Here is a 26,007-nt window from a genome sequence, read left to right as displayed (position 1 = left end):
TACTAGTGTTAATTTGCTGGACTTGGTCTCGAATGCACCTAGTGTAAAATGGAAGTGCCTTCTCTGCCTTAAGCCTCGGTGAGTCACTTATGCCAAGAACACACTTCAATTGGTGCTGTGAAGATACTCTGTGTAGTAGCAAGCACTTGGGAATGGAAAGGATAAGAGTGAGAATCACTGTCAAGGCCAGTGACCTTGGCAGAAGTTGTTACAGTGGCCGGAGTAGCTTCTGCAGACATGTGGCAGGCAGGTATTAACCTGCCTGCAGCTGAATATCAAAGATATTGTAGATACAGCACATGCAGCAGCTTTCCACAAAAGTTTTGCATAGCCACAGATTTGCTGGGAAGTGAGAGTGACAGGAAGCATTTTTCAACCAGCTCAGAAGAAGCAAAAATGAGCAGTCTTTTTTTGGGTCAAATCAGGTAAACACAGGGGAAAGTTGCACCTGGGACCACATAGCCTAGGTGATAGTAAGTATGAACTGAAAGGACAAAGCTCTCCACTTGTGAAGGCTTATACAGTAGTGGGACAGTTGATGTGCAAGGCTGGAGTACAGAACGTGCCATCTACTGTAGTTACTATGATGCAGGAATGCAGCTGGATTCGGGACTGTTAAGTGAATGCCTCCAACAGCAAATAAGAGTGGAAAGGGGAAGTAATTGCTACAAATTGACACCTTGCATTATATAAAGTGTAATTTAATAAATACAGGTATAGTACTTGCATACAATACTGTCTTACATCCATGTGTTCGAATAAACAAGATATAATAATTGTAAGCCTTCTTGTTCATGAAGACCTTTGTCTAATCACTGCCAGAAGGTCACTGCATTAAATAAAAATATAGTGTAAGCAACTGGCCTGTGTCTTAATACTGACACCCTTCAAGGTCAGGAGGGTAAAGCTGTCAAAAGATGGAACGTGCATCACTTTAGCAACAGTTTTTCTATGAGAAGTGTGAAGTTCACTGATTAAGTAACACTGAAACTTGAGGGGGAGGTTTATACTGCTATGTCAGAGTGTGCCTGTAAGAGCTCACCCTCCATGTTAAAAAGAATTCACTTCTTTCCAGGTAAGGGGTGAGTGGTTTTAAGTGTTGTCTTAGGAAGAAACCAGCAGCGTGGCTACCCTCTCCTGTTCAGAATTTCAGTAGTGCCTTAGCTATCAGGCACATGACACAGCTCGGAAGGTGGGTAGCAATAACAGATCTGCCTTTCAACAGCAGAAGGTAGCGTTCAACACTGCTGATATTGAATAACACAATTGAAATGTTTCAAGTATGTGGAATAAGACAGGTTTTCATCTATTTATACAACTTTGGTATGTATTTACCCTCCCAAACCCAGCTTCTCAGGAATAATCATGTAGATCCTTCAGTTCGCAAAAATAGCCCTTTGTTCCCTGAAGGAGTTGGCAGGAACTATACCCACTGTCATTTGGCATCCAGCCAAGATAGCATGAGGCTGTGTGCTACTCTTAGCAAACAGTCCTAGAAACGTATCTGTTGCCCATTGCATTGGTTTTCAAGGCTCTGGTTTCCATGGAGAGTTAGACAACAGGAAACTGAGGCAGCCCCTTGGAGCGTTACTGGGCTGAAGGCAGTTTGGCAGACAAGCATTTCAGCAGAGCCGCACAGAAGCGGATGTATGTGTTCACCTGCAGGCACAGAGCAAGCGTGAAGAGCAGACCACAGGGTCTGCAAGCAAACTGAGGAATGTTGTCAGGGCAGTAGGCCCTGTTCCTGCCTTCCTGATATGCTGTGCCGGGAGGGAGCTGACAGCTCTGCTGGGGGGTAGCGAGGGGCTGCCTCACTGCAACTGGAAAGGCAGTTGTGTCACAGGTGCTGCTGCTGTGGTGTGTTTAGGGGGAAGGTACTCTGGCCTGCTCATTGCAACAGTTCTTGTGAAGCAGCGGAGATTCCCTGTCTTCAGGGCACACTGGACTGGCCACAGAATGATGCAGAACAGGATGATGATCAATGCTGAGAGGAGGACTATGCGTTTCCAGTCATCACACATGTCGCAGCGGGACAGCCTCCTAGCTAACCCTGCCGGCGGGGCCTCTGGAGCTTCTGGCTTGCTCATGGCAACATCAATGGAGATGCACGAGTCTGGATTCTCAGGGTCTTCAGAGGACTGGCGGCAGCAGAGCTTGGTCCCTTCCATCCAGAGCACCTTCTCCTGCTGGAGTTCAGGGGGCAGCGTGGCAAGGAGCTCCTTGCTGGTCTCAAGTGCTGGAGCACCCTCCAGAGGGATGCTGGTCAGCTGCCTGCAGAAGGGGCAGGGAAGCTGGTCCTCTGGTTGGTTTGAGGGCAGCCCTGTGCTCAGGCGAGCCACGCATTCCAGGCAGAAAACATGGGAACACTGGAGCAGCTTGGGCGTCTTGAAGGTATTGTCATAGGTGTTAAAGCAAATGGAACATTCAACGGGGGAGGTTGGCTTGGGAGACGTCGGGTTTGGAGAGCCTGGCTTGTCAGTTGGGGACCTTGCCTTCCTCTTGCCATCTCCTGGGGAGGTGATAACAATGGGGCTGATGGGGATGGGAATTTCACTGGGAGACGCAGGGACTGGGCTGGTGGGAGAGTCCGGTGTGTTCGAGTGCCATAGCTGGGTGAAGCACGACATGACGGAGCCTGAGGAAATAAACAGAGCCCTGGGAAACTCTAGAAGAGAAGAAAACAACAGCTTTAGATTTAAATAATGGGAGGACATCCATCACCAGGCCTATCTTTAAAAGGACTAAAGAGCAAGTTCATGGCTTCCACTGGGTCCTGAGCCTGGGAGAGACCCTGCTAGAGGTGAGAATAGCACATGCAGCCTGTGTGAGGTTCCATGCTGAAGGCAAAGGCAAATGTCCTGCAAAGGAGCAAGCAACCAGCAGAGATCCACCAGCCATCCAAAGCCTTTCCACCAGAACCACCCTGGCGTTAGAGATGGGTATGGTCTTCCCCACACATGCCTCCCTCTGGGCAGAAAAAAACACAACAAAAACCTACCCCGGCTGGTGCTTCCCAATACCTGAGAAGGGAGAAGAGCAGAAGACTCCATGAGGTCAAGTAGGGACCTTGCTATGGCAGTCTTTTAGTCTGGGAGGCTCTCAGATATTATGGTGGCAGCATGAGCAAGGCCTAAGAGACAGATAACACTATTCAGTTGTGGAGGCAGCAGAGGAGCGAACCTCTCTCCTCTCTGGTGTGCTAAGACAAAGCTTTGTGCATTGAATCATGGTTCTGTATGCTGCCTAGTGGGCAAGTGAGGTACTGTCCAATGATGCTGTGTGGCGCTGTCTATCCACGGTGGGATCTGAGCTTCCTCACACCACACACAGCAGGACACAAGGAAAGTGAGGAAGCACTAACACCTTGCAAAATTTGGCCCATTCTCCGTCCCTCTACACCCAAACAGCACAAGAAGCATCTCCACCTTGTCACCGTGACACAGCAATAAAAGCAATGTTGGAGGAAACGGCCTTGGGTGCCAGAGCAAGGGGAATGCTCCACTATTTCCCTGTTGCTCTGGTTTCCCTAGGGAAGCACAACTCTTCCCTGTCCTCAGCCCTGGCAGAGTGCCAGCATGGCACAAGCCTTGCTGTGTGCGGCCATGTGCTTTCTACTTTGTGATGGTGCGCAAGCAGGAACCGCGAGCTGAATGGCTAATATGTCAGTTCCAGCAAATTGATTTACAACTGAGTTATGCCAGACTTTGCAGCACTGTGTTACCTTGAATTCCAATTAGCTTAGGCTAGAAATGCAGCTTTGTACGCATTCATAGAAGTCATCCTGGCTTCTCAGATATTGAGCGCTTATTTTCAGCTGAAAACAAGCATTTAGCAGGAGGAAATCCCCAGCAATGGCCAAGATACTGACTGCCTGGGAAACATTTCTTTAGGATGTGTCACTGAACTGGCTAGGCTTGATTTTTTGCTTTGGGAGATTTACCAATGACAAGCCAGAAGTGTTCAGATTGCTACTGTAATTATAGGTCTCCAGTCAATCCAGCAATGGCTCACCAGCATTGGCTAGAGACTTCATGTCCTAGGAAAAATGGCTCATTTAAGGTATCAGAAAGACTGCATACTGCTCCCATATTGCACAAAAAAGTCTCCACTATTTGAGAATGACGTATTCTCCCCTCTCCCATCAGAGCTAATACAGCCAGAATTGAAATCATCTTTAAGTACCCAGACTGCACTTGTGAGACAAAACTTGGCCATCTACAGTTAAAGTGACCAGAACTGGCCTATTGGTTTAAGTACTTCCTTCTTTTTCCTCTCTTACTATATATGGAGAAATTTTTGTGAAGTCTCTCCTCAAGTTAGGAGTTTCAGTCACATCCATAAACTCTCTATACTTTCCAGCAAGTTGTAAAATTTGTTTCATGTGTTTTTTTCTGGCTACAGACCATCATGCATGTTTTAGCACAATCTGGCAGACAATGATGAATTACAAATCCAAGCGCACTTTGGCACAGATATGAGGGAAAGTCCCTGTTTTGTTTTGTTTTTTGCTAAATGTGTTGTTTTGCAGAATTCCCTCACCTAAGAACATGCCCTGTTCTGCGCAATCCCTCAGCTTGGAGCGCTTGTCAAAAATGACTAGCAACAAAACAAGCGGCAGGAGGTAACCCCAGAAAGAGAGAGCCTTTGCTTCTGCAAATTTTAAGTTCCTAACCTACTTGAAAAAAGATGTTCTGTAGGGATTTTTTTTTTTTTACTAGTGTTTGTAACATAACAGCTATAGCAACAGCAGTGTCTTGATTGTAAACGTGAAGTTCATCACAACAGTTGTTACTCCATGAAGATACAAGCTTTGGTCTACATTGATTTGGAATATGTCTCTCTGCTAACGATGATCATGACACTTTACATGCTTGTTAGTTTTAATGAATTTAGAGTCTGCCTATGTTTACCAACATATTAGTGTTACATGGTGCCTTCATCAGACTTGAATGATTTGATGCAGGTAATTAATTGACTAAAACTGAGAAGATATGAAGAGCAGGGGACAGACCAGATACTTGGAAAAACCAGTTCTAACTCATACTCTGCCACACTGACAAGTCAGCTTCTGCCTGCTTCTTGTGCCTTTTTGTGTGTTACCATACAACTGGCGCTCAGAAAGTTATTTTGGGTTTGGGCCGCAGTTAACATAGGGACCTAGACTTCTCCTGGACACTGCTGCTCTACTACTAAATCATATCCAGTTATAAAATCTAGAGAGTCCCAAATGAAGACGTGCAGTTTGGAAGCTGAATAGAACTATTTGTTTTGGGAGTTCAGGCTTTTTTTTTTTTTTAGTGCTATATGAGCACATATTTTTTTAAATGTAGAACAATATCTTCCATCAGTCAGACCTCCATAGTCTCATTGCTCTTCCACAGAATCTGCACTTATTTACCTCACTGACAATCTGGGCTTTCCAGAAGCTTTGGGAACATCAATAAATAACAAACTATTCAGGAGAGACACATTAACTCAGATTCAAAACCACATGCTTATTTAACGCTGCTAGACAATATATTAAGTAGTTTTACTTCCATGCAAGCTCTAGAAAGTTGCTTTCCACACCATAAAACCAAAGAAAACATGCAGTTAAGACAGTGGCCAACAGTGTTCTGTAATATGATTCCCTAATGGTATCTTTAACTCAGAGCAACTGAATACCCAGCAAGTTAAGAGGTATATAGCAGATTAAAGTCTATAAATACCTGTTCAGAGTGCAGTTGAGAAGGAGAAAAGCATGTTCTGGGCTCTTGATTTTTACCCCTGAAGACTCTTCTCTCCAGAGGATAGTCTTAAGCTCAGGTTCTTTTGTATTTATAAGCCGCCTTCTAGCATTCAAGCTCTCCAGTAGCTTTCTGATTTGTTTCCAAGCACAGTAGGTCTAGCAAGACAAGTAACCTCTAACAGCTCCCTGTGTACAAGTGGCCCTGCCACTGTAATTCGAGTATCTTTTATACCTTCCTGTCTAGAGGTGACTTACCTGCTCCACCTGCCTTTCCCAATTGCCACTGAATCACTCCATTGGCTGCAAGTGCACTTCCACTCTGGGCCAGTTTCTATGACAAACAGGATAGGCTGGAATGCTATTGATAAGGAACAGCACTACAGAAAACACACGCTTGGATTGTACGCTGCATGGACGTGATGATGAGAAATGTTTATTTGTTCATCTTCTCAGAACTGGGCAATGCCTTCCACTTTCTGGTAAATTCTAACTGTTCTCTTCCTAGTTCTAAACTATTTTTAATTAGTCTTTAAAATCTAGTCCAGTTTTAAATGCTCTGTGCAAATATACTGGCCACATTTTCACAGGGCAGCAAATGTTCTGAAATGTTCCAGGACATCTAAAAGTGGCAGTTACTTTTCTCTGCTTCGTCATTAGGGACAAGTAATTTGAAAATGCCTTAGATTAATAGCAGAAACAGGATTTTGACAGTCAGCTTTCTTGTGACTGGTTAAAAAAAATGTTGTAATAGAAAACTCCAGTAAAAGTTGAAAGCATGAAAGATGTTTATAAATAAACTGAACCACTCTGTGCAAGCGTATGTCTGCTTCAAGATCCTACAGAACTGTTAAAAATAATCCTGTATGGATTGTCACAGAGGAGAAATTTCATTCTTTGCAGCTTTTTGGTAATACTTGACATAGAAAAACATGATTCAGCAAGTAAGTCTCTAACAGTTCATAGGACATCAGACCATGGTCCACAAAAATGAAATTAAAATATATATACTCACATGCAGATAAGGAAATAGATGTGGGAAAATAACAGCAATGGACAAACATTCAAAGTTTAGCCTTATTTGTTGCAAATAAAAATACCTTTCATTGTTCTGTTTTGCAAAAAAAAGACACAAGATGGTCTGTGGATCTTTTTCAGGGCGGTATCAGGAAGTCCTTCCTTAAAGAATTGTTGAGAAACTTCACTATAAACATGTGTGGAACCACGTTAGTTTCTTGGGACAGGGAAATGTCTAAATCTCATAGACTTGAGTGATAATTGGATACATCTTGCTTTGGCTGCTGAATTCCCCTACTTCAGGTAGTGCTGTTCAGTTTTAGACAGCTGAAATCCAAAAGGATGCTTTTAGGAATAATAGAAGTGTGTTGAAATTAGCAAAGTTTTAAACTAGTTCTAGTATTAGAACTAGGTATAGCTGATCCTTCCACAGCTAGAAGTATCTGCTCTAGAGTATTGTTCCTCTAGCAAACACAGATGAGTGCCAGGAATGTCTCTGGAACACAAACACATCAGTGGAGAGCGCAGGTTAAAAGAAAACTTTCCCAGATCTGCATCTCAATGATACAGCCCTCTCAATGGACTGCACATACCCCACAGGAACAATAGCAATCCATACACTACACTGAGCATCCAATACCCTCCCATCTATTTATACTGCTTTTCAGATATGAAGGAGGATGGGGGCAAATGGTGTCTACAGCTGACAAAGCAAGATATTTGATGAATGGATGTAAATCACATTTTTAACAGTCCTGCTCTCTTAGTCACTTGCATAGGTACTTTGTTAAATTGTGTTCAAAATTCACCATGTTTCAGCAACAGAGCCAGTTCATAACTACTACTGAGAAACAATAGTCCTTGGTTTGGGTATGGCTAAGATCACAGAATCACAGAATGGTTGAGGTTGGAAGGGACCTCTGGAAGTCATCTAGTCCAACCCCCCTGCTCAAGCAGGGTCCTCTAGAGCACATTGCTCAGGATCGCGTCCAGGTGGGCTTTGAATGTCTCCAGGGAAGGAGACTCCACTACCTCTCTGGGCAACCTGTGCCAGTGCTCAGTCACCCTCACAGGAAAGAAGTTTTTCCTCATGTTCAGACGGAACTCCCTGTGTTTCAGTTTCTGCCCGTTGCCTCTTGTCCTGTCGCTGGGCACCACGGAGAAAAGTCTGTCCCCATCCTCTTGACACCCTCCCTTCAGATACTTGTATACATTGATGAGATCGCCTCTCAGTCTTCTCTTCTCCAGGCTAAACAGGCCCAGCTCGCTCAGCCTTTCTTCATAGGAGAGATGCTCCAGTCCCCTAAGAGATGCTCTTGCGATGCAGTCAGTGGAGCAACACTGATACACTTTTTGATAATCTTGTCCTCTTTCATGTTCTAAAGAAAAAGACATATGCACACTTTAAACCCTTTATCCACTGACAAGACTAGGCCCATTGAACTGCAGTACAAGCCACAGTGCTGTTGCAGACTGCTGGACACGACTGCCATTTCAGAGTTTCAGATTTTCTGATCTTGCTTTCCCGCTGGCCTCAATGTAACTGACATGTGGAACTGGTTGAACTCAATCCAGAAGCTGAGTGCCTGGGGGCAACTGGGCCGGTCTCACACATGCCCACACATACTTCCCTTGGCAAGGATACTCTAGGTATGCAAGACACTGAGTGTGCTGAGACTTATCATCATACTGGGATGATGATCAGGGCTTTGCTTCCAGAAGTGAGCGGGAGGCAGTCTCACAGTTATTTTTATCTTCTGCTTAGAGGAATACACTGAGCCATGTCAGGAGCTGCAGTGGGTCTTGGCTGGATCCCAGAGGATTGGGAGTAGCCAGTTGTGAGAGCACAAATTATCATGTTTGCACTTAAAGATGCAGTGGTACTAAGTAGAAACAGTTACTTCATTAACGCTGTTATTCCCTTGAGCTTGCAGTACACATGCACCCCTCAGGTGCTTTTCAAAGGCATGCTCTGTGTACAAGTGTGGGGGTGTACAAACAGCAGTCTGAAAACACTTGTTCTAAATTAATTTTTACTAGCCATGCAGGATGAAGATCATGCGGCTGGAACACTGGGCTGAGACATAGGAGGTACATTTCTCTGCTACAAATACTGTGACCTTGGGCAAAAGAGTTAACGGGCCTCTATTCCTCGTCTGCAAAATTTTTAAAAATTTGGAATGATAATTTAGATGGGAACCTGTGTGGGATGGAAATTTTCTAGCGCATTGGGCTGGTCACAGTGGCTCACATGAGAGACCTAACTATGCAGGATCCCATCTGCAACAAGCACCTGCTATGAAACACTGAAGCTTTCAATTATTGCAGGATACCCATCATCACATCTCCTTATTTTACTGGCATGAATAGCCCTTGTCATCTCATCCAGGACTGCAGGTGAAGTGATGAAATTTTCTAAAGGGTATGTATTCTTTTCAGGAGGTTTAGGAAAGTATATAATGAAAAAGGTTATTTCGAACAGCAGCTACCAACTAATTGAGGACATGACCATTTAATAAATTGCGAGATAGGCTCCTTAGTGCTTAAATAAGCAAATATAACACGGAGTAATAAAACCAGACCACTGATTATGCCTTTAGGCTTTTTCCTTAGCTGATTCCCTCAAAGCCTAATTCTTTTCATTGTTCCTGCAGCTCACCTCAGTAGATAAAACTAAAACCACCAAAAAAAGATGGATGAAAAGAAACACACTGCAATGAGCAACATGCTTGCTCTGATCCCTCTCTCTTTTCATCCAAAGTTAGCCAGTTTCTGGGCATGCTACCTCTTGTTTATGTTTTGGCTACTGTTGGTAGCTTCCTTCCTGATTTGTCAGGCTACCACCCAAGGCCCTCTGTAAAGCCTGAAAGGGCCTTCATACAGCTTCCCGCCCTGCATGAATGCCTGCAACATGTTGGGAGAACCTGAGAAAGCAGTTGCTGTAGAATCGCAGAGGTATCCAGCTGCTTGGACTCAGCCTTTGCAGGACAAAACTCCAAGTGCAGTGTGTTATTCTTGCTTAGAAGCGACATCTCTGCTAGGTTCATGGAGCTGCACCTTACTTTGTGGGAAAGAAGAAGGGTGTGACTAAGGATAGATAAACTTGTTTTAACTAGGCAAGAGCAAACCTAACTCAGCCAAACCACCCTTGCACAGCATGGAATAAGAAGTCTGCATAGCATTAAATGTTCACAACATGAGGAAGATTATGTCAATTATGTTTTCTATTAGCCCTTAAGTTCATGTGCATGCTGCCAAGCTACTGAAAGCCAGTGAAAACATCCCCCTCTCTCCTCAGCTTCAGTGAATTTTGGCACAGGTCCAGCTCAGTAGCTGAGCACCCCACCTTCTGCTTTCATTTGTCAATCATCAGACAGAAAAGAAATGTAGAGATGCAGTAGTGACTGAATTTTCCTGCAAAAAATTATTTGGCTTCAGGCTAACATCACTTTATGATCCTACAGTGTTCCTCAGAGTCAGGAGGCCTGATGCTCTGTGCAACTAATGCTCCAGGATGGTAAACAGCATCATTAAGTGATGTTACCCACGCTAACTCATGGAGCTCCTTTATTTGTCTGGCTTCACGTGCAACTAGCTGCCTAACCAGGTGTTCACTGTAAAGTCTTATCGTTGTTGCAGTAGTCTGCACCAGGCTTACACTGAAGTTCTTAAATTCTGAAGCATATATTATGTACTGTCAGGAAAGAGCAGGAAAGAGGATAGAGGATAGAGGATATCCAGGAAAGAGGATAGAGAGTCATCAGATAAGCTAGCTGGGAACTCACTGTGGGATACTCTTAATACAATTACATTTGTCCCTCTCTAACTTTTTCTATCACATAGTCTCAACACATTTCACAGGCATGATGAAGAGTGTTCCAATAACCATGTTTATCAAGGTTGTTATCTCATTTTACATTTAGAGAAGTTTTGTGGAGTATGGAAAGCCCAGACAACATTGAAAAATGCTGCTGTGACCGCTTTGCAAGGACAGATGCCTGGACAAGCTGTGCTCCTTAGCAAAGTGGCATGATTTCCCAGAGCAGTGGGAGAAGTCTTTAAACAAGGGGTGGAGTGGGAAACTCCATCAGAGTTGTGCATGACCAATACATGTCCACTAAGGTAGTTTGATACACATTTAGAGAGAAACTGCTCCTGTTAGAATCACACGTTCTGGCCCTTGAGTGACTCCTGTCCTATGCATGATGCCCACCTTTATAGACCAGGCCAAATCCAAGTTCTGGAACCACATGCCTCTGCAGTTTATCTCATTGAAACTCTGGATCCACCTGGAACCTAACTTTGCACTGTTCCTCATTTCCTGTAGTCACCAGGAAAACACCATGATTAGATAATCATTACAAGGTACGGATACTCTTTAACTCATGTGACTATTACTCTTCAGCAGCTTGAGGCTGTATGATTCAGCTTCTCATGGCTAGATTCTCAAGCAGGAGGAATAGCAGCTGTTCCCTGGATATAAGTTCAAGTCTTTTTCCTAGCCCATTATTACTGAAGGAGTAAGTGACTTAGACCAACGACCAAACTATGATCTAACAAACCATTGGTTTGGTGGTAGTAAGATGTGCCCAAGGACTGCAACACCTGCTCCTTTTGATGTTTTAAGTGGTTCAAGTGGAACGTAGTGTACGTAAAGTTCATGGGAACCAAAGTAATTACCCTCTCGAAGTATGGACGAGATGCTCTTCCCATGAACTGACAAGATAGTTATTGTTGTTGCAAGCCCTAGAATAAGTCCAGAGGCAGCTACAGTCATAGTAGCTTGCTGATGAGAGAAACAGGACTGGAGGAGCTAGCAACAGAAGCAAGGGGGAGGGCAATGTTAAGTTCTCACCAACACGTTATTCATTGCTCTCATGATTGTTCCACAGAGGCCATGTTCCTGAAGTGTTACTCATGTCCGGGCCCTGTGCAGTGACATGATGAACTTGGGAAATGGATGTGATGTCAGAGATGAGGAGTGAATGGCTGCAGGGCCACCTTGCTTCTCCAGTGACTTTTTCTTATATAACGAGAGCCACCTGCCCTCTGCTGGCTAAATCTCCCCCTCCACGTTTGAACTGTGCTCAATGTGAGTTGCATCTACATAGCAGAACCAACGTTTCACCCCTCAGCAGGGGCTGTGTGCGCTCATCAGGGCACACCCTACTAGGAAGAAGGTGCTGGGATGCTAATGCATCTGGCCTGGGGCATTTTCTGGTACACCAGACCTGGATTCCAGTGTGTTGCTTCCCACCAGACTAGTACAAAATGCATTCTGCTGTTGATGGCGATGAGGGACAGGTTTCTCTGTGGTGTCTGTGGTAAGTGCTCACACCCTGAGATCTCTGGTTTCTCTACTAATACTAATCTTTTCAGGCCATAAATAGTGCAGTCCTGGTTGACACCTTTTGCCGCCTTCACCCTGCAGGAGTCCATAGACACGTAAAGGATCAGACTGACAAACCTTCTCAGCAATCTCCAAGATCAAGCACGTCCCTCAGCTCTCTACCGATTTCTCTGTCATGCTCTCTCCACACCTTTGAATGACAGGGCATGATATGCTGCTTTTTTCTTAGAGCCAAAGGTCTGCTCCTGGAAGCTGCGGAGTATCCCAATTTTCTACTTTCCCCTCAGCGTAAGCAGAAGCTGTGTAGCATGGGATTAGGCTTGAAGAAAGTGAGTATAAAAAGTCTGGTGTTCTTTCTCAGTCCTCCATGCCATGTGTTAGACACTTCTGGGAAGTGTAGCTCTACTGCTGAAGGGACTGGTCCATGGCTTCAGTACTGGTCCAGTAATGGGCATGCTGGCTAGGCTAAAGGGCTGCTTTATTAGCACTGTCCTGTGCCTCAGGAGCTCTGCTCTACTTCTTTTTACAGCTAAAACTAGAAAGGAAACACAAAAATTTAAAAACTCTAGAACCAGGTTCTGCACTTTTTCTTCAGTGACCTGTAAAAGATGTGGATAATACACAAAGACAATTTCAGGGTTGCAATTTAGATTAAACCTACTGCTTCAAATGAATACTTAAATGCATAACTGACACATGAATGACTGGTCCTTTTAGCTTCTTTACACTCTTTTTATGGATGGAAAGTTAAATACTGAGAGATCTGGCATTTCTGATAGGAGGGGAGAAACATGGGGCTTTAATTTCTCAAAAGTGAAGAAAGATTTCTCTCTCTCTGTCTGGCTTGCTATATGCTTCTTTTTATTTCGAACTTCATTCATGTTTATTATACATATTCTTGAAACAATACAAATGACATATACCTGCCTTCCTCACCCAACAGTACGTACTCCTTCATGTTTTAAACGTAGTACAATCACAGTGCTCAGTTGATGAGAGAATCATAGCCCTGGAAACAGACTGCAATGTCAAAAAAATAAGATCTTGATGCCTGATCAGTGGGATAGATGGTGCTGTGCCACTTACAAACTGAGTCACTTCAGAAAGGATAGATGAAGCATTTTTAGAAGAGACAGGTCATCTCCATGGTTTTTCTTTAAATGACAGAACTTCCTACTTGATCTTATTATTAGTAACAGAGATAAAGTGTGGTAGTTTCTGTTTTTTTAACTTTAGTGCTCAAAGGTGGTGAGCTATAAAACACACAGAAAGCCTTGGCATGTCCTGCAGCATTTACAGTGAAATAAAAGAAAAGAAAAGAAAAGAAAAGAAAAGAAAAGAAAAGAAAAGAAAAGAAAAGAAAAGAAAAGAAAAGAAAAGAAAAGAAAAGAAAAGAAAAGAAAAGAAAAGCTATTTAATGTATAAATCTGAGAGATCAAACATGATAGGCTCCAAACATGTTTTGTTTTGGAAATTATTTTTTGTATAGAGCACTTTGATTCAGAGCTTTTGACCCTACTCTTCCCCCCGCAAAGCACCCACCGCCAAGAAACAAAAAGCAACCCCATTCTTCCAGCTTATTAGTCTACAACAAAATGTGGCATGTTACAAAAGACCTCTTTAAACCAACACTGCTGACTTCATGCTGATTAAAGTACTAGTACTAGTATTAATACTACTTAATGTGCCATTGTGAATGGGATAGCCTCAACAAGTGGGAGATTGCAAATGTCATATACTGGTGACAAAAATTATATAATGTAGATTTTACAGCCATGAGTAGATGACAGGAAAATTGCTGGTTCCTCTGTTCACTTCCTGTCTCTGCTGGGATGTACGTAACATGCTGGCTTTAAAACCCTGGATAAATATACACTACCTCATCTCTACCATGCCCCCAGATGGTGGTGAAGGAATACATTGTAGGGAACTAAAGGCAGGTTAGTTTAGGGATTTGGGATTCCCAGCACCCATGACAGCTGCATTGGCACAGTGTGTAATGGGAACACACAGCCGGCAGAAACTCCACATAGTGCCAAGGCCTGTGAGACCCCTGCACTGCGGAGCTGTGGCACGGATGAGCTTACCAGAACCATGATTAGAACACGTTCCTCATCGCTCATCCCAGGCTGACTTCTCAAGACAAAACGTTAAAAATTACACTACGGTGAGCATTCAGACTCAATATCTTTTCATAAATTGGCAAATAGAATTCCTTGACTTGTCATATTCTTGCTTATGCCTTTCCAGGGTCTAGTTTATTACTTTTCCTTGTATAGTTTGTATGAATATTTAGAAATTCACAGAACAACTTTTTTATTTATTTTACTCACTTACTTGTATCTACTGTCAACAAAGCAATGTTTAAGTACTGCTGCATGTGGGAATGACAAGTTGTCTCTGGACCCAGAAAACTGGAGATATGGAGTGACAGATTTATTTGCTGTTAAATAAAAGAGAAGGAGGAAAAAAAGATAAATCATTGTATCTTTTGCTTATTAAAAGGCCAACATGCATTAAAAACATTCTATAGCAGAAATCAGATGAGCAAACTCCTGGAGATGTATCTGTTAAGTAGGTGTTAATTTAGGAGGAGTGGGGGGTGAGGAGTGTGTGGGGAGGGGGGGAGGGGGTGGTGTATAAGTAGGAAAGCCCGAAGTTTAGAAGGTTTTTTTCTTCTTTCCTTCTCACCTTGTGTGAGCTGATGAGAGAGCAGTACTAATGGGGAGTGTGAGAAGATGAACGTGAAGAAAGTGAGTTGTAGTTATATTTTTGATGACTGTTAACGCATTACCTGACAGGGTCTGAACTGCAGCCTGGAAATTAGTGGTAAATTCCCTTTATGGAAACTATGTCACAGAGCACGGTTTTCTGGAAGACAGCACAATGTTGTCATGGCTAACTCTTCAAAAAAGTATTTCCTATCTATTATGGGTATTGGGTAGCTAAACTTGGTGAACAGCTTATTTTTATGAGTCTCTCTTACCACAAGCTAAACTAATTTAAATTCAAATGTAAGTTTTGTATGCTAGTAATGGAGTTCCCTTATTATTAAAGACAATAGCTTAAAGCTGAATTTGTGGGAAAGGTTGAGAACTAAAAAGCAAGGTTTTACAGGAAGAGGTAACAGCTTTTACTAGACAAGTTCTGTTAATCTCCCAGCTGTGAGAACAGCTGAAAGAAAGTTGCCCTGGGCTTTAATGCGTAGACCACAGCATAGACATGTGAGACTGAGGGTCATGTGCTGCTGCTCTTAAGAAATTGAGTAGCATTTACTCTCATGGAAATAATAAAAGCAAAAGCCAGGCTCTTTATTCTTTCTGCAGCTACCTTCATACTTTTTGAAGAATGTTGCAATTTTCCTGGATATGAGAAAGGCATTTAAAATAGTTAACTGCTTGCTCAGGAGAGGAAAACGCAAGCCCCCAGGGACAGCTTAATAAATGACAGAAACCTAAAGCTCAATAAGCCTGTAAGGAGGACAGCCATTAAACTACCCAGTTTCAGTGGCTGCAATAGAAGCCTCTTTAGAGGAAATCCTGTTGCGTAAATCTGTTTCCTTGTTGCTTCCTTTGCTTTGTTTTTTCAGAAACAATCCATCTCTTGAATGTTGCAAAGGACTGAGGGAAATTAAGTTTTTGTTGTTTCTTGATTTATTTTTTGCTTTTCTCTTAGGTCCTTCTGATAAATCTAAGAGCTAAGCTTGTTCCCTCAGAGAGTCTCTAATGCTCTTTCTGCTCATTCGGGGATATCTGTAAGTACTGCATTGTGAGTTGTTTTTAATGTGACTCGCGAAGTTGTCTGTGAACGCAACACAAATGTGAAAAAGCTCCTGATAAAGGAGGAATGCATCGAATTGCGACAATGCGTAAGGCAGGGGGAAAATGCAGTAGTTTGCCTCAGTGCAGATGAATTTCTTCAGGGGGAGCAGAGCAAGTTTCCCCTCAAAGTTTTGTCAGTTGTGCAGCTCTGATAATTGCCAGATGTGCCTGGGATGCCTGAAAATTTACTCTCTGATGTAAAAGGGAAGATGAATTTGCTCCTGTGTATGTGACATACACTCCACATATTGAAAGGCCTGTGTCCTTTTCTGTTAAAGAATAATCTCCCTCTTCCTGTGGCCTCTCCTGCCCTGAAATAAATGTTTCATTACGAATGATAAATATTTGTTTTTCCACTTCCTACCTTTGTGTACCTTAACAAATCTTTGTATATGAAGACACTGCTACATTTTATAACACAAAGTACACTAAAGGAGGGAAGATACAGCTCTGTATTATCACTACTACAGTTTGCTGAGCATAAGTTCTACTATTAAAATAGTTCAGCTAATAGTGACATCATAAATGCAATATGTTAGTGGGGGGGGGGGGGTAAAAAAGTAATATTTTTGTTTACCTACAGTGGAATCTACAGAATTTTTCATTCAGTATTGTATTCATCTACTCCAATTGCTTAGATCTATAGACTATTTCTGTACCTGGATAGTTATGTTAATTTTTTTAGCACTGGACAATCTGCTGTTGAAGTTGTAAGCCTTCTTGGCTCAATTACACAGAGGTGTTTAGATCGAATGAACTGAATAATATTTATCATCTTAAATGAAATATTTACCTGAAATTATAGCTCCTTTTTAAAGAAAAACACAAATTGCATACTTCTCATGTGTTGACTTTCAATTATTAGAAAGGTCTTTTACATATCTAAAAGTCACATCTTACACTTGTCATTTATATAGTGTCACGATTTTGAAGTTGTATGTTAGCATTTAGCTGGCATAAAAAGCACATAGGATTATTGCATGGCAGTATGGGAAAATTTTTTACAAAATTACTTAAAATATATTTTAATACCTAAGGTTTTGTCATAAGTCTAGAAAAGCTAACAACATTTTGATTCTTACTTTCAGAAATGAGTGGTCCAAGACCGTTCTGGATGGACTTGAGTCTTAGATTTTGGTTAACTCATGCTGTAATGACATTAAGTTTCTCCTAGCTTGGTTATTTTTTGCTAAAATCATACAGTAGGCAGTACTTTACAGGATACCAGCAGTGCTCAGAATGGAGGACAAGCGTATGATTATGATTCCAAACGCATCTATGCAAGGTAGCAGCTCTTGGCTCCTGCTAGCCTCCTGCAAACACAGGGCAAAGGCAAGATAAAGATGAACGGCTCCTAAGTCCTGTGGAGTTCCCTAAATGAGCCTGGAGCCCCTTCGTGCCCCATGTGATGAAGTAATGAGCATGAGCTGCACTATATCTTGTGGGTCTTGAACATGCCAGCTCTACAGTGCCTTTAGGAGATCACCACAAATGACAAACTGCTGATCAAGTGACATATCTTGTTCTTGTTGACTTCCTAGAGTCACTATTGATCAGAACGCAGCTGTTTACCCAGAAGACTTGTGATGTGACATAAATGTTTACTGCCCCATGTCTGTCCTGGGCGTTATTAGTTTGCCCCAGGATAGGTTTCTAGTGTGTCTAATTCCCAGATAAAGCCTACAAGGTCTTTAATTTGCACACCACAGCTCTGTAGTCAACCTGCAACTTTTGCTTAATGGCAAAACATCTAGTACAGCTGAGTAATTGACTTAGAAATGTCATATTTAAAAAAGGTTTCTGGAGTAGTAGGTTGGCCCTATGGCTTGGGAAGTTTTTAGTTCTCATAGATGCAAAATAGCAACTGATTAAGGGGGGGAAGCCATAATGATGATAGCCCCTAGCAGAATACATTTGCTGTGCCTATGGCTCCTAATCTGTGCTTTGCAGGTATCTGGGAATTTGTAGATTACTTCTAAGGGATTTAGTTATCAATAGGTAGCTAAGAAAAACAAAGTTACTTCTCCTGAGCTGCAAATCTTCATAAAAGGTCCTATGCCTCCATTAAAAGAAAAAAAAAAAATAGTGTATCCAAATCAGAAATGATTGAAAAGTCCTGTAAAAAAGTTTTAAAAATTTTATTCTTTGCTTGTTTACTACAACAGGAGTAGTGTAACTACATAGGCAAAAGCCAGTGTTGGCTGTCTGGTAAGCAGTACACATACAACAGCTTCGAGCTTTTCCTTGGTGTCAATAAAATCGTAAGTACAGTAGCAGACTGCCAGTGGCACAGAGGCAATATTCTTTACTGTAAACATAGTTATAGAGCACTGGCTTCCATATTTTGGGCAGATAAAAGTTTAACCATCAGGTATAAATGTTGTGCTTCTGACCTTACTGTTGTTCTTATTACAGGAACAATCTCGGTTTCAAAGCAATATCTTTATTAAAGCTGGATCAAATTTCCTTGAAATATTTTTCCCCCTTCATGTGCTTTTATATTCAGTCCTTTCTACCTGCCTTTCTCAAGATAAAACTTGAATTTCAGCTGGTATGTATACTTATCTCATACACTACTGTAAATTAGGCAGTTATTTTATGCCTATCTGTTGCTTTCTTTTAAATTTTGGAAAGACCTCCTGTATGCACAAGCTCTGTGACTCCTTTTCATTTGTCTTCTGCTTTAAAGCTTCCAGGATTCACCACGAAAAGCAGTTCTTCCTGATTTAAATTTCCTTTCTAGAGCACTATTTAGATCTGCTGTTAGGGGAAAAAATGCTTAAAGGAAAGCTGCAATTAAAATATAGCTAACAAATCAAGTGATGTGCATGTTAGACCTTGTGGTATTAAAAATCCCAGTTTAAAAGTAATAGTAGAACAAGTTGTTTCAGTTGAAGTGTATTAAATTCAAACAGTCCATGAAAACTGGTCTAAAAATGTCCCCTTTTGCCCCAGAAAGTTAGCAAATGAAAGAACTGAAGTATTTACTTGGAGAAGAATGCGTTAAGAGAGGGCTTTTGCTTGATAGGATCATAGCACATGGCAATAGATAGATTCATATGTTTTAGTTCAAATGGCTAACATTGAAATATCCTTTGGCTTGATTGAAAGATATTGCTCCAGAAGGTCTTTGCATTTCCTATAAATTATACAACAGAAATAAGGTAATCCTCTTCATATTTCTCACTGAACAGTTAAATAATATCAGGATAACTAAAACTGCCTCATTCTATCCAATTACGTTGGTAATGTAGTTCTGAAGGGTTGTTGTATGTGCGAGGAATATATCAAGATGCTTCCCCAGTTAAGGTACAGAATTATAGCCACTGGATTAGCAGATCACAAAATCATGACAATCCTGAGAGTGATTCTCCTGACAATGCAACTAATATTTTTACTCCCATTATGTTGGTCAAGCCCACTCAAGTGCGATAACTTTCTGTTTGGGTGTCTAGCTGTGTCACCCAAGTAATCTCTCAGGAAAATTATAGGATGAGCAAATGCATTTGTCAAACAGAATATCATCTACCATCTGGGATGCATTGTCTGAGCCTGATTACCAACAACTTGTGTATTCTTCTCAAAACCAGAAAGCCCGCTTTTCCTCAATATTAGTGTAAATCTACCAGTGGACTTTTGGCTTTTAATGTTGATTTCAAAGAGAAAAGGCTTAAACCTTCCTATTACTGGTTTGATCAAAAACAGACCATCTAAATTGCCAATATGAGGCAAGCTGTGAGGCTTAATTGTTGAAGAGTTAAAGATGAATATTTTGATATTGGCACAGTAGTGCTTTTAGGTCAAAATACAGTTACACTATAATTTTGTGTGTGTTTTCCCATAAAATAACTTACAGAATCCAAAGTTGTTAGAGAATTTATTTTAGCCACGTTGCTAACATGTAAACTGTGTATCTCTGAAAACACTATGTAATCACAAGTGAAACTAAGGTTAACAAACGATTTTTTTGCAGTTTCTGCACTTCAGCTACTCTGGATATTTCTTCATCAGAAGCTGCTTTCCTGTATCACAGGGACTTGTATACGAGTAAAGAACAGAAAGTAAACATGTCTGTCCATCCACTTTCCCATTTTCTTATCTTTTTAGCAAGGTGTACTGAATTATACCATATGTTCACAATTTGTGGGAGAAGCTCTATGACTGCTGTATCAAAAGTTCAGTGGAAGCCTTCTTTGCTTTGTTCAGCCTTATTCTCAAATAGTGCATTTAAAAGAAGCCTTCCTCTTGAGATTTTTGGTTCTGCTCTCAGGCATTGCACCTACTTTAAAAAAAAAAAAAATGCATGGCAAGTTGCAGTTCTCTTGAGGTATCCAGGTTAGGGAATTTGTAAAGGGCTTGTAAAGTTTTTCATCTGCAAAGTGACATAAATATTCAGAAAAATTGAATATGAATTTTATTGGTAAATGTTTTCATTCAACTCACAGTCAACTAAGTAGTTCCTTATTTTAAAAAATCTGCATATATGGTCCAGGAAAGAGCAGCTTTCACGGAATTTAAATACTTTGAATGTTTTAATTTAAAATTATTCTATTGAATTAATTTCTTCCCTAAATGACACTTGACACTGCATATATATAGTGTAAACCTGTTGCAAAAGGTAATGTAATATATTTTTCTTGGATCACATTTTAATTCACGTTTTCAAGAGGTAGGAAACTGTTTGGCATGAAGGCTTAGATCTCAGAGCAGAAATGCTACTACTTATCTTGCCATTTGTTTCAAGCCCTAGTTATGCTAAGAGATTCTACCCTTTCTGCTACATTTCAGCAGTGATTAATCAGGCTGAGACATGATGATATCAGAGTATGCTTCGGTAAGCAACTCTATTGCCGGGTGTCGTTCTTCTGGAAACGAGCATTGCCCTGAGCCTTCTCAGTACTTCCTCTATTTCTTTGAAATCCCAGGGCTTATCAGGAGCATGTTATCAGGATGAGGCAAGCAAATGCTATCCAAGTGCTTGTATAACATGTAAAGGTTTGGGAGGAGTTTGGACACGCTGTGACCTCCTTCCATCCTCTATCCTGATAAATTATATCCACCCTTTAATAGACGACTGTGGACGGGTGAACACGCACCTGCCTCTCATGTCAGCACCCCACGTTCCCTGATGGGGTCATTGGCCTTTTTTTAACCCAGCGAACGATTCTCTTTGCCCCTCATCTGTCTCCTGCCTACCTGCTGCTGCTTTCGCCATTCCTGCCCCCCGCCATTCCTCCTGGGGCGTCTCTGTCGCCCAGCAACGCTCAAAATGGCCGCCCCCTCGCGGTGCGCGCAGGGAGTTGTAGTGCCGGGACGCGCCGATTCCTCGGCCTGTCTTCAGGTCCCGGACTCCATTTCCCAGGAGCCATCGCGCGGAGGAGGGTGATGCCGGCGAAAGGGCTCCAGGAGCTGGCTGAGGAGGGGGGTTTACCTGCCGGGAGGAGGGGCACAGGTAGGGCGCGGCGCGAGGGATGCTGGGACTTGTAGTTCCGGTCGCCGAAAGGTTCCCCGGAGCCGGAGGGGCGGCGGCCGGGGGAGGAACTACAACTCCCGGGGTGACGCGGGAAGAGCGGGCAGCGCGGCGCTGGAGGGCGGGGGGTACGAAAGGGAACCTGCCGCGGGTGCTCCCGGGCGTTGTTTCCTCAGGTAAGGAGGAGGAGGAGGCGGCGGCGGGCGGCGAGGCCCTGGGCGCTGCCCGGCTGTTCGGGCCGTGGGAGGTGTCGCCGGGCAGGTGAGAGGGGAGGCGGCGGCGGCGGCGCAGCAGCGGGCCGCCTTCCCCCGCCCGGGCCGCGGCGGTGTGGGGCCGGCCCCGAGCGGCGCGCAGGGCGAGCCCCTGCCCGGCGGCGGCGGCGGCAGGAAGCGGCGCTCCGGCGTGTGCTTGGCCGAGGCGCGACGGCCGGGAAGAGCCCTCTGGCGCCGGGGCGGCGGCCGGTGGCCGCGCGGGGTCGCTCCCTCTCCCGCGCCCCCCCCCCCCGGCTTCTTTCCTCGCGTTTCCGAGGCTGCTCGCCGCCTTGTCTCTCCTCTCTGTTGTTACCTGCAGTTTGTTTGTTTTCCTCAAGACACCTTTGGGAATGAATCGTCTTTTTCTCAAGGCCAAATAAAAGTTTTGATCGCCTCCCCCCCCCCCCCCCCCCCCCCAAATAAACTAACTCAGTTCGTCGCAGTTCGGTGATCTGGAACTTTAGTGGGGAGGTTTGGTTGGTTAGTTTTGGTTAAACTTCAAAGTATGCACAACTCTAACACAGGCTTTTCTTGCCCTTTTGCTAGGGGGACCCAAAACGGGCTGTGCCTGCGTTGAGTTTCCAAAACGCTTTCACCTGTAGTGGATGGTAGGCTTTTGGCAACCGAACGGCGCCGGTATGCGTTTCTGCTCTCCGCTCTAAGACTGCAGTGAGAGCCGTAACGGTAGCAGGTGCCACCAACGGCTTTTGGTAGCGCGAGGAAGAGTACAGGCTGGCGCCGGCCAGCCTCTGCGCTGCGCCCCTTCCAGCTACGCAGCTGCTTCTGAAGCAAAGCCTAGCTTAGGGCAGGTGCCTTAATTGGCTACAATGGCAGGTGTGTCTTTTTTAATTGCCGGCTGCTGGGCTTTTATGTGATCATTCCGTTGTGAGGGCAGGGGGAGTAGTTCTTGTCTTGGGTTTATGTTAAGAAAGCTGGAAAAGCAAGTCCTGCTTCAGCTTTAATTTATAAAGGATTGTTCTCGGCATAACCTGCACCTCTTCTTCTACTGTGCAGATTCATTGTGAAACGCTTGAGAATGAGTCAATGAGAAATTAGTAGTAAACCACATACCGTAAGCGTTCAGTGTTACCTAAGGAAGACGCGATATTCTACTGCGTGCCTCTGAGGGAGCTGGTAAGTGAGAGTTTAGGCCTTTATGAGTCTGTGGTTTGTGAAACTGCGTTTTGTCTCTTCTGATATCGCTGTTGGTCGTGATTAATCCAAGGCCACATCAGAACTAAGAAACCGTTTCAAACTCTGAAGTACTAAGTGAATTGTAACACCACCACAGCAACGTTTCCATTCAATGCCATCTTCTTTTGATGCATACCTGAAAAAAATACCTTGCTCATCTAATGCTCCAGCAACACTTCAAGCTGGAGCGATACTGACAGTACAACAGAGACAAGAAATGCACAACTATAGGTGTGGAAAATGTAGACAAAAAGATGAAATAAAGTACTTTTGCTTTCAGGAGTGTGGGAGAAAATCCTCTAGTGCTTAGCATTCATCATGAATTGTATGGGTGTCTTCTTAAGGCAAGAAGAGAAATGATAAATATCACATAGGGAAATCTTGATGTATGTAGCTTATGTATTGTAGCACCTGAGATGAAAGTTGAGAATGACTTGAGATTTCTTTCAAATGTGGAACTCTGTTGTGAAATACTTTCTAATTTAAAATATCTATAGTCTCAAAACTGTGCTGGCATCTACAACATAAATGCTTTCTAATTTGGGCTCTGGTTTGTGCCTGACATTATTATTATTTTAGTAATCTAAAGAGAAAACATGGCCAAACATAAAACATTCCATGGGCAGCCATAGGATTTTTTTTTAACTTGTAAATTGCTTTGATGTGCATCTTATCTTGATAAACTAACATACTTAATTTAAAAAGAAAAAAAAAAAAAAACAAACTTCAGCTACCTTATTCTGCAGCATGCCTCTCATTAGCGCGTCCTGAATGTCTTGGAGGCTCTAGAGCTTTTCCTTTCTAAAGTTAAGATTATGACAGAAAACATTGTTCAGTTTGACAATAAAAAGGTTACAATTGGCTTGTGCTTGGAAAAGTGTAAAATGAGTTGCCTTTTTGTAAATGGAGGCCAATCAACAGGACAAATCCCTGCTTGAAGCTGCCATCTTGTTTGGAAGTCCTGCACTTGATTTGTCCTTTGGCTTACAAGCCAAAAGCTTTTTTCAACTTTGTTGAGCTGTGGCACAACCAAACTTTAGGAATGCTGTATGTGTTTTTGTATTATTAGAAATAAAGAATTTGGATGCTCTGTTCTGTCTGAAACTCTCATAGTCATTACCCTAAATGAAAAAATACATATATAGTGTTACCGTCATGGTGCGAATTCATGTCTTTCTGCCTCAGACAGACAGATACTATTTTATATATTATGTTATGGGCCTCTGATTTTTATTGTCTGAAAGAGAATCCAGCAGAATGTGATGAAGTGGTTCTGGGAGCTGGAGTAAATGTAAATTAAGTAAATGTAACATCCTTCTAGTACGTTTGGGAGTTTTAAGCAGTTTGTTCATCTCTGCTTTCGTTTTTCGGCAGTTAAAACTGGTTCAAAAAACATAAAACTAAATAAAAAATGTTATTCATCTCTTTCACAGAAATAAAAAATATTAAGTCTCTGATGGTTGGAGGACAGTTACATCTTGTGTCCTATTTCTACTGAAACAGCTGCAGGGCGTTCTAGTTTGTTACAGTCTCTTGTGACTGTAAACAAATATCTGTCCTCAAATGCAATGCTTTTGTTGACTGGTAACTTAATTTATTTCGGGAGTGGAAAGGCAACTGATGTCGAACTTATGGTGTGTGGCTATTTGCATCTCACAAAGAGGAGGATTGGGAACTTTGACAGTGGCTAGTTTCACAAATGTTTTCTTGTTTAGCGTGACTTTTTCCTGAAAATAGGTATTTCTCTAGATGACAAGAACGTACTTGCTTAAACACATTGCTTTTTCATCTGCCTTTTCCCGGTATTTACAGTTGTTATAATAATCAAGTATTGACAAAAATCTGTGCATAGTGTCCAAAGTGATGAAGAAGTTATCCACGGATGGCTTTACCAACTGTGACTATTTTTCCCAGAGGAAGCCTTTCTCAACCAAGAAACAATATCTCATTTTTGAAGATAGGGTATAGAAAACTGGTAGGTAAATAAGGCAAACTGTGAATGCATTCGTTTAAAATAACGTCATCCAACATTCTGCTCAAATTTGCTCAAGAAAGTGGTGCCATCAAAGCTATAAGCTAGGAGTTCTTGGCTGCTGGGGCTATGCACTGCGCTGTAGAAAAGTTATCTCCTTTCATCTGCTGAGATGTTGTCACCTTTTTATTGGAACAGATGTTTGCATTTGAGGTATCTTGTTACCCCACGTATTGCTGACAAATAATATCTTAATGCTTTTTAGTCAGTAATTTGTGAACCCAGTTGTAGATTAGAAATGTATCTTTCCATCCTTCTGTAAAATTTCCCAAAGTTAAATTTTCCCTCCCCTTTTTGGCTGGGCCATCGATTTCCAGCAGTTCTGTAAGCTGCCATAACCTAGCTTCATTTTCAAGATGTGGTGGTGGTGTCATTTCCAAAGCTAACTAGCTCTTGGTGTCTGATTCTGGACGATCCCTCTGTATGTTGGGGCTCCTTGCTGCTTATGTTCCTTGGTTCCTATGATCTTTATTTCCAACAGCAAGGCTGTTGAGGCTGTCTTGTCCTTTGCTGGCTAGCATCATGTGCATAGTGCCCGTGTACTGACTGCCAGCTTTTTATTTCAGCATAGGTGTCACTTTAGTCACGTATGTGAACTGATGAAATCGTGGATGATCAACTTGATGCCAGCAGACTTGACGTGCGCTGTTATGTTTAAACCAAAAGATATCATGACAATGTGAGCTTCTCCTGCTTTGCCCAAATCCTCATTAACTGTAGAAATTACCTATAGCAGTAAAACTGGAGTTTGGTTTTTAGGATTTTTGGTCCTTGGTCTTAAAGCTTTCAGCTGATAGCAGAAGGCAGTAATATGTTTCCTTACCAAGCTGAACTAATTTTATTTTGAAGTTGAGACAACAGGATATGTGTAAGTGATTTCAAAAATTGAATAGAATTAATTGTAGAAACTGTTCATTGATTGTTTTTCTGTAAACAAACAGCTTACCAAGGATTATGATGCATATTTTACAGTAATTTAAAACTCATCACTGGATTTTCTTTTCATTTAAAAAGAAACCAGTAATGTTTCCGTTTATGAAAGAGTCACTGAAGGAGCTTTCGCATACAATTTGCAGGCTTCCGTTCCAACACTTTCCTCTTATTAAGCCTCAGTTAAAGGGTATTGTCTGTTTTCATGTTTTATTTA

The 26,007-nt window shown here is 42.4% G+C and overlaps 2 protein-coding genes across 24 annotated transcripts in view; one reads left to right on the top strand and one right to left on the bottom strand.

Annotated features, from left to right (window-relative positions):
- Positions 1–685: 685 nt before the first annotated feature.
- Positions 686–21,355, bottom strand: RNF223 (ring finger protein 223). 7 transcript variants are annotated; one of them, XM_068916407.1, is made up of 3 exons: positions 21,110–21,154; positions 14,430–14,535; positions 686–2,665 (listed from the first exon to the last, which is right to left on the bottom strand). In XM_068916407.1, the coding sequence occupies exons 2-3, from the start codon at positions 14,470–14,472 to the stop codon at positions 1,812–1,814; spliced, it is 897 nt and encodes a 298-aa protein (XP_068772508.1). In that variant the 5' UTR covers positions 14,473–14,535; positions 21,110–21,154; the 3' UTR covers positions 686–1,811. The 7 variants fall into 7 exon arrangements, with proteins under 7 accessions (XP_068772508.1, XP_068772507.1, XP_068772509.1 ...); XM_068916406.1 differs by lacking the exons at positions 14,430–14,535; positions 21,110–21,154 and adding exons at positions 2,999–3,130; positions 5,709–6,013; XM_068916408.1 differs by lacking the exons at positions 14,430–14,535; positions 21,110–21,154 and adding exons at positions 3,021–3,130; positions 5,709–5,926.
- Positions 14,002–26,007, top strand: part of C21H1orf159 (chromosome 21 C1orf159 homolog) — a 26,634-nt gene continuing 14,628 nt past the window's right edge. For 2 of the 17 annotated variants that reach the window (XM_068916424.1, XM_068916418.1), the window contains exons 1-3: positions 21,485–21,559; positions 22,181–22,242; positions 22,649–22,768. The gene's annotated coding sequence lies outside the window, so the exon portion shown is untranslated. The other 15 variants (XM_068916421.1, XM_068916416.1, XM_068916423.1 and 12 more) reach the window with 12 other exon arrangements.

The sequence above is a fragment of the Struthio camelus genome, chromosome 21, assembly GCF_040807025.1.
Source record: "Struthio camelus isolate bStrCam1 chromosome 21, bStrCam1.hap1, whole genome shotgun sequence".
In the NCBI taxonomy this organism is placed as follows: domain Eukaryota; kingdom Metazoa; phylum Chordata; class Aves; order Struthioniformes; family Struthionidae; genus Struthio; species Struthio camelus.
This window is presented reverse-complemented; position numbering and strand designations above follow the sequence as displayed.